Raw genomic sequence first — 9,311 nt, 5'->3', positions numbered from 1 at the left:
ACACAATGCTTTGGTGTTTATCCTCAGCAGACATTGAATATTTGGCACTAATTTCTAAAGTGGACTAACACTGCAATCCCTGGAGCCGCTCTGCTGTGTGACATGTGTGTGTTCAGAGTGCCGATGTAACACATGAGCGTGACGGGTGTGTGTTGTCATGAGGTGCCGTTTATTTAAAGCTAAAGATGTTGTGATGGTGATATAACCGTTGTGTCTCTCCCAGCTCTGGAGGCCCACGTCCTGGCCCTTGGGAGACCTCGTCTGTAAGCTGACGATGTTCCTCTCAGAGTGCGTCACCTTCTGCACCATCCTCCACATCACCTTCCTCTCCCTGGAGAGGTACCTGGCCGTCTGCTGGCCAATCGCCGCCAAGACCTTATTGACGCGCCGCAGAACCAGGGCTCTCATTGGCTGCCTCTGGCTGGGAGCGGTCGTCAGTGCGGCGCCAGTGTTGGTCATGGTTCGAGTGGAGGTAGTTGGGGGAGAGGAGCTAGGGCTGGGTGGGTGGAGGGAGGATGGAGGGTGGACAAGCAGGGAAGGAGAACAGGGAGGATTTATGATGGACGGAAGAGGAAGTGGACGTGTGGCCGCAGCAGATGGAGGACTAGAGGGAATAAATTGGGAAGAAAAAGAGAACAAGTGTTTTGGAGAGAAAGAGGAGAGAAAGCTGGGAATAGAAGGAATAGATGAGAGAAAAAACGGAGATGAGGGAGGAGGTGAGGAAGAGGAGGTAGACATAGAAGTTGATGAAGAGCAGCAAAATAAAATGAGAGAAGATGAGGGAGGAGGAAGGGAAGACAGTTCTGATGAAGGTCACGGCAGAGAGTTTGAAGCTAGAGAGTGCCGCGTTACGGACTACGCTTTCTCCTCTGGCCTCCTGTCAGCCATGACGATTGTCTCCAACCTGTACTTCCTGGTACCCTTCTGCATCCTGGGCCTGGTCTACAGCCTGATCGGACGGACACTGTGGCTTCGTCCAAAAAGCAGCCGTAGAGACCAGAGTCACCGGCACACTGTCAAAATGCTGGGTGAGAGACACACACTCTCCACCACACATCCCATAGGCACTTCCCTTTATTTTAAGCAAAAACATTGGGAAACAAGTGCTTATACAGAGGTTAGTTTTGACTAAATATTAGCGCTAACCATGCTAATTGAACTCATTAACAAACCTAGTGGGCAGTGATTATTATGTGGGTGGGCTTCTGCCATTTGACCATTTGACTGTAGGAACAAAGACATTTGTTTTACTGGAGGAGACTTCAATTCTATATTGCTTGAAAAAATGGAAAAGAGTGCTCTGGGAACCATCTGGAAAACTAAACTAGTGTCACAAGACGTTCAATTATTGCATCACTGTAGATATGAATGTGCAAAAAATGTTCTATTCTTTTCACTTGCTTCTCAATCAATGTACATTACATGCACATGAACTACATGAACTTCAGTTATTAAATGTACATTTCTGAAACATCAACTACACTGCTTTTAGGCTTCTACAGCAACATTGGGCAGAAACAAGTAATGAGCAGTAGAGTAGCTGAGACAGAGACACCATTCACCCTGTTACAAGACACTGTTCCATCAAAATCATTTTGAAGCTGTCGATTTTAAGTAAGAAAGTAACATAATATTGCTTAAAACACATGTATGCATTAACAAACAAGGTAATAACTACATTTACAAAGGATTGACAATTGAGTTTGCCCCCTAAAGCTTTTATTCAACTTGAGTTTTGTTAGCTTATGCTACAGGTAGCTACCGTTTGGCTGCTTTGGGTGGTACAGTGACCTCCTGCTAAAACAATTGATTGCCTTCTATTAGACAAAGCTGCAGATGTTTCAGATATAACTGATTCTGTCGTTCCCCCCTTCTCTCTCTACCCTGCCCCTCTGTCCCTTCACCTCCTCCAGGAGTGATTGTCTTGGCGTTCGTCCTGTGCTGGCTGCCCTTCCACGTGGGCCGGACGATTTTCTTTTTTACCCACGATGCTTCTTTTTTATACTCTCTGTCCCAGTACGTCAATCTGGTGTCCTCTGTCCTCTTCTACCTCAGCGCTGCAATCAATCCCCTATTGTACAACCTGATGTCGGCCAGATATAGACACGCTGTGCACAGCCTCCTACGCACACAGTCGCACACACAGTCTCATCGCCTGCGCACACTTACGGCACACCAGTCCACGACCACTCTGTCGGGGCAAACATGGCACACATGAATGGACGCACACGCTGCAGGCAGAAAAACAAACGGACAAGCAAACACAAATGTGGCCGCTGTTTAAATCTTAGTTGGTTTGTAATTTAACAGGTGGTTATAGTAATCCATGTACGGTGGCCATTATGAGTGGTATGCTTATAGTCTGATGAATAGGTTAAAAAGGGTATTTTTGTGTTTCGAAATTACTTAGCTGCTTGACTGCTGTTTCACAGACACCAATGATGTAAACAGCATCAGAAAATACAATTAGCTGCTCAATTTATTTCAAGACCGTTGCACCCAACACTCACCTTAGGTTGTCTAACTATCAACCAAACCGTAGAAATGAGTCTCAAAGTTGCACAATGTAGTTTTTTTGGGGGAAAAAACAATATCAGAAGATAGAATCAGAATGATAATGATTGATTTTCACTGACTGGATAAACAAATGATCAGAGGACAACAGAATTGCATGCCGTTTCATTTTATATTTGAAGGAGCACTCTAAGAAGCCTTTCTACACTAATGGCGTTACTATCTGAGGATGAGTTGTATCAGTTCTGTAAATATGTACACCCATTAAATATTTTCTGAGTTTGTTGTATTATTACCTCATTATAAAAAAAAAAATCACTTTTCAGAGTTTGATTTCCCCCCCCTCCCAAATTACTTAGCTTTAGTCAACAGCTGGCCAGGAACAGCTTCCACGGGCTCAGCAGCCAACAAGCACTCAGTCTACCATCTAACTAAGGTAAAGGGACGAATCTGGCAAGTCCCACTCTACTCTAGTTACTCTAGTTAATTCAGCTCATTGAGGATCTTATGTCTTAATGTTTTTTAAACTAGGGCTAACTGACCAACACTTTTCACAATATGTACCTTTATACTGATGAAATTTGAAGTGTGTGTTACTTCAATTACGGCCTGCTAAAAATATATCCTCACCTTCCACAGATTCACACACACACTCATATATACACACACACAAAATAGGGCTATCATTTTGATTCATGTAGCTTCATACAGGCTGATGTCTTTTATGTAATATATATAAGATTGTGTGTCCTGGTGTGTCAGACACTGACATAAAAGCCTTTATTTGATTCTCAGTTGAGGCTTTATAACCTTTGTGGAGGAGGTTATGTTTTCACCCATGTTAGTCAGAGTGGATTACCTGAAGGCTGGTGGACAGATTGGCTTCAGGCTTAGAAACAGTTTATTTGATTGTGTCAGTAACTCATGGCCATTTTGGACATGATGTCTTTTTTTTTTTTTTAGAACTTTGTGTACAGTATGAAACATTTTCAAAATGTAAAAAATGATCAGTAATTTACTCTTTTCACAACATTTTCTTGTAGTGTCCCACGTCTTGGTTTGTTGACAATATGGTTCATATTAGTACCAACTGGTATGACTGTGATTATAGCACATTTTGTAAAATGCAAGGATTTGCCATATTTCTCTTTTTTTATGTATAACATGTACACTATATTGCCAGAAGTATTCGCTCACCTGCCTTGACTCACATAACTTAAGTGACATCCCATTTTTAATCCATAGGGTTTAACATGACGTCGGTCCACCCTTTGTAGCTATAACAGCTTCAACTCTTTTGGGAAGGCTTTCCACAAGGTTTAGGAGTGTTTATGGTGTTCTGTCAGGTTGAGGTCAGGACTCTGTGCAGGCCAGCAAGTTCATCCACGCCAAACTCTCTCATCCATGTCTTTATGGGCCTTGCTTTGTGCACTGGTGCACAGTCATGTTGGAACAGGAAGGGGCCATCCCCAAACTGTTCCCACAAAGTTGGGAGCATGGAACTGTTCAACATCTCTTGGTATGCTGAAGCATTCAGAGTTCATTTCACTGAAACTAAAGGGCCAAGCCCAGCTCCTGACAAACAACCCCACACCATAATCCCCTCCACCAAACTTTACACTTGGCACAATGCAGTCAGACAAGTACCGTTCTCCTGGCAACCGCCAAACCCAGACTCGTCCATCAGATTGCCACAGTCACAGTACCACGCTGGAATACACTCAGCTCCTGAGAGCGACCCATTCTTTCACAAATGTTTGTAGAAACAGTCTGCATGCCGCGGTGCTTGCTTTTATACACCTGTGGCCATGGAAGTGACTGGAACACCTGATTTCAATTATTTGGATGGGTGACTGAATACTTTCGGCAATACAGTGTATATGAGGCGTTCCCTGTGATCAATATCAGTATAATAATCAGTCAGGTATTGTTTTGTGATATGTTTCTGTGTATGTTTGCCTATGTTCATTTGTTTATTTATTGTAGACCTTGCTTGCTATGTATGCATGTAAAACATGACCAATTTCACCAAATCCTTTGCCTCACTTTTTCTGTTAAAAGTTGCACATGAACACATCAGCTAAACCTGGAAGAGAAAGACATACGACACTGACAAAACAAATTCGTCATGTCATTCGTAATGTTGCGATAGCACCTATTCATATTTAAAATATTTCAAGAGAAGTTTAGTGTTTATCCCCGTCTTTTCCCATTTGGAGAGATACCAACAATAATAGTATAGTTGAGAGATTGCAGAGTTTTCCCACTTTTTAACAGGTACACCAGGTGTTTAAAACCACCTTAGTGTTCATAATAGGTAAGAGCAAGTCCACCATTATTTGTATCTGGAACCGTTCAACCAACTAAATGATTAACTCGACTTGGTGGGAGTGGCTGCAACTTGTACATTTAAGCCTTAAGTTGATATAGATTTGTTAAAGTGTAGCTTTATTTATTCTTTCTTGGAAAACTTTTTACCGAAAGCCTCAGAAATGAGCATCAGATGAATGTTTTTGAACAGATGAGTGAGTGAACTACTTAGAGAGCAAGACTTTAACTTTACTTGACTACTTGAAACTTCAGTCAGCTACCCAGTAATCACATGTAGGCTACAAATATTGACACACTATTGATATTTGTTTGGGTAAAAAGTACATTATCTGTACTAGAAACTGGAGAGAATGCTGGGTACAAACAAGCCCGGCTGGTGTCTGGACCAAACACAAACTCCTGGTACAATTGCAGCCAGTTTGACAACAGGGAATCCAGTAAGGACGTTTAGAGTTTAGCTGCTGTAAAGTAGTGTTACAAGTTGGCTCTCGCTTGTGACAAAAGAGGAAACACACACAAACATTTCATTTGGTCAAACTACAATTAACAAAATGTGGAAATCAGTATCAGGAGTGTCAGGAATGTATGGGTAAGTGTTCCACGCTGTGTGTGCAAAAGTAAGAATCAGCAAATAATATACATGTGGTGAGCTGAAATTTCACAGGGTTTAACATGTCATTCCATAGATTTCACTAGAAATGCACCGATCAGGATTTTTGGGGCCGATCACCGATCACCGAAAGCAGTATCTGCCGATCCCGATATTGCCGATCACCGTGTCAAATCCATAAATTCTTCTATATTGTTGTCTTGTGTAACTTTCATATATTTAATTAATGATTCTTTTTACACAACATTGACATTGTATTATTAAGTATAAAAATTAGGAGATGAGACAGTATCATGAATTGACCACCGTTTTATTGCAGGCTGAGGCAATGTGCAATATTTCACACTCTAGAGACTCTTAGAGACAACTTGGACTCTTACATAGAGTAACTGTAGCTTACTAGTGGGAATGCATGCAGTCAGGGTGGGAATTTCGTCATTTTAGGGGCAAGTCCATTTGGCCTGCACTTTTTTTTTTCAGGGGCACCAAGGCCACATGACAGGGCACAAAGGCTACTGAGTAAAATGTGTTGATTTACCTTTCAGACTGATACCATAACATCCTAATTTATAATAAGACATGGATTATGTATTAAAACATTTTTTAATACCAAAATCAAGTTAAAGTTGCATTAGAAAGTAGTTTTTGTTAAGTAGGGTTAGGGTGAGGTGAGTTTTGTGGCACCACACTGAATATTAGTGTTATTGAATATTTCTCCCAATAGAAATTCCCCAAAATTATGGCAAAGCACATTTTTTCCAAACAAAAAATTGTAGAATAACCAGCAGGAGACCACTGATGCGTGGAGTGATTTTGGTGACACTACACTCTGAATAATAGTGAAGTTATTACATTTTTTGTAGTTTCTCTTTTCGGTGTTGCACTTTGTAGACGGTCCCTGCGCCCTCGTCTCACAGACGGCTGTCCATACAGACCAGAGTTAATGTCCAGTCGTTTAACAAGGTTTCACTTATACGTTATTGATCCGGGAAGTTCGAATCTGTGAATATATTTCCAACTTTACTAAACTAAATCCTACCACATAAGTCAGTTACGTATCATATCAAAACCGGCTGCGCTCGCTCGCTTTGCTGTAAGTTTCGTTCTTCTGTTTTGAGACGCTGCTGCTGTGTGAGAGGCTTTCACGTGAGATCATCGTGATGATGAGACTCCACCTGCGCGAACCGCGGACTCACTGAAGTTACTGTGAGTGACAACTGTGCACTCGGGTGGCTGTAATTAAAGGCAAGCCCGAAACCGATAGGGGCATTATCGGCCGATTGCGATCGGTTGCCGATCGATCGGTGCATCTCTAGACTTCACATTTCACCTTTCACCTGGGAATTTCAACATGGGTAATTAGAAGGGTCTTATGTGGTACCGCAGTTCCAAAATTGTTTCCACATTCGCTGTATATGATCGAAGCTTCTGGGCTCTCTCTTGATCTTAATAGATGTGAATTATTACCAGTGAATAATTATATAATTACTTGGGTTTGTAATATTCCTGTGAGACACTGTGTTACATATCTTGGGGTCCATATTACTAAAGGAAGGAAATCCAGAGGAACTCCACACTTCACGCCAATCATTGAAAACAGCCAAAAGGTTCTCAACCACTGACTGCAAAGAGACCAGACTCTGAAGGGTTCTGCTCACTTAGGAGGAGGTACATCTCGTCCCATCTGTGCTTTCAGTCCTCATCCCTTCTGGTGTCTGTGAAAAATCTCATTAAAAAAAACAACAACAAACACATATAAACACATTCTTGTGTGGAAGCAGTGAATTATTTATTATATGCCTCATTTCACTAAACAGAGATGACAGAATTCAACACTACAATCTGAGAGATTTGTGCATTTACATGATCACGGAAGAAAAACTGTCAGAGCAGCACAATAATTCAGAAATTTAAAAAAATGTTGTATTCTGCACTCAGCTTTAGTTTCTATGGTTACCTGCATACCCTTAATATTGTACATGTAGCGACTTAAACGAACCAAGGAATCGTTGAGAGACTGAGGTTGGACCTGAGTGTCTGACGTGCCTCCTAAAAGAAGTCACTGATCGTCGAAAACAAGTTTTACTTTTTCATTAATGAAAGATGATAATCAACTCATGATAAAATGCCCAAACTCATAATCAAAGTAATAACACTGATCAAAGAAAAATAGTGGTCAACAAAAATCACGGCAAACCAGCTCACCCTCTCTCTCACTCTGACAATGAGAAATGTAAAGGTGCCTATATTAACTAATAACCCCACCCATATCCACTTAACCTGCTTTTCCCCTACTCAATATGACCACATAATAAAATATCATAACCAAAAGATAACAATATTCCTTCACCTTGTAACTAATAGAAAAAAACACCTACTAATTAATTCATGGCTCCTACACACCAGCCTCTAATTATTAGGTTATCATCCATAATAATTACCCACATTCATATTACTAGGAGACACAAACCATTCAAATTTTAACATTCAAAGTCCATAATTCATATTTTGTCTTCTTTCTTCCTAAGTCACTAGTCAATAAAACCTAATGTCACTGGCAGTCAGAGTCATTTTAGCCATCATTCTTTGATATGTCTGTCAGTAAAAATCAAAGTCAAGATAGAGGTCAAAGAGTCACAGTGTGTAGTAGCCGTTCCTCATCCAGCTTCAGCTTCCTGTGGGAGGCAGATCTTTGATAATGGATGGCCCAGGCAGCTGCTCTTAATCCGCACCTGACGCACAAATCCTCTTCTGTCCGGAAAAGTTTGTAGTACCTTTCCCATGACCCAGGAATTTCGCGGTGCTGTGTTGTCCACAATGAGCACAATATCTTGTGCGATAATGTCATGCAGTTGTAGGTAAGTATTCTTTAACCAATCTTTTCCAGATTAAGTCCGACATGTATTGCACTTGCTTCCATTGCCGTCAAGCATACACATCAGCCTCCTAACAGTCTCCTGGTGGTAAAGATGATACTGTTTCAGCATAACCTTTGGTTACCAGATCGTTCATGATGGCAATGTATTCTGCATTGAATGATGAGTCCCTCTGAAGCCTCCTCTTCAGGTATGAAGCACACTGCTCAACAACTTTCTTGTTATTTGGTGTGTTGAGCTCCTTGTTCCTTAATGGTAAACTAATCTGGTAATGACCACTTACTTGCTTTGCTGAATTGGTGACCAATTCCATAAACTTTTGATCCTCCCTTTACATTCCAAGTTGTTCATCCACACTGCATTCAGGGACATCTGTCTTGCACTGCTGCTGCCAAAGTTCCTCCAAATTCACAACTGAGACTCCGTTTATTGATACCTCTGGCTGCTCACAATCCATTGCTTCCTCACCTTCTCCTTTTAGAGGTCCATTCACAGTCCAGACCAGCATTGTCCTGATAGCATAGGGTGCACCATTTACTCTGTGAATGACTACCAGTGGTTCCAAAGTCTTAGGAACATTTGTTCCAATCAGCAGCTCAAGTTCTGCATCTATTTCAGGTAGATGTGCCCATCCAAGAAGATCCCTCTCTCTTGGAATGTTCCCCCTGTGGACAGGCATATGCTTCTGTGTACAAGTCTCGGGCAGTTCACAAAAGTTGTCATCTACCAAACCAGCAACCTCCAGTCCTGAGACAATGTGGTCACTCACAACTTTCTCTTGGCCCATGGTCCGCAAGAGAATAAGTGCCCTCTTTCCTGTGAGGCCTAGCTTGTACATCAGTGCCTCTGTGCAAAAGACTGCTGTACTTCCTTGCTCTAAGAAAGCATACGTAGTAATGATCTTGCTGCCTTTCTTGGACTTAACTTGCACAGGAACGATTGGAAACTTACAATCCTAATCTCCAGCCCCAGTGAGCCCA

The 9,311-nt window shown here is 41.6% G+C and overlaps 1 protein-coding gene across 1 annotated transcript in view; it reads left to right on the top strand.

Annotated features, from left to right (window-relative positions):
• The window catches only part of LOC115575131 (growth hormone secretagogue receptor type 1-like), a 4,239-nt gene extending 1,975 nt beyond the window's left edge, over positions 1-2,264 (top strand). Inside the window, exons 3-4 of the mRNA XM_030406994.1 lie at positions 224-1,028; positions 1,914-2,264. Of these exons, the coding sequence (XP_030262854.1) occupies positions 224-1,028; positions 1,914-2,218 (1,110 nt within the window). The 3' untranslated portion in view covers positions 2,219-2,264. The remainder of the gene's footprint in view (positions 1-223; positions 1,029-1,913) is intronic.
• Positions 2,265-9,311: the final 7,047 nt, after the last annotated feature.

This window comes from Sparus aurata, chromosome 23 (assembly GCF_900880675.1).
Source record: "Sparus aurata chromosome 23, fSpaAur1.1, whole genome shotgun sequence".
In the NCBI taxonomy this organism is placed as follows: Eukaryota; Metazoa; Chordata; class Actinopteri; order Spariformes; family Sparidae; genus Sparus; species Sparus aurata.
The sequence above is the reverse complement of the archived record's forward strand: the minus strand, read 5'-3'. Positions and strand labels throughout refer to the sequence as shown.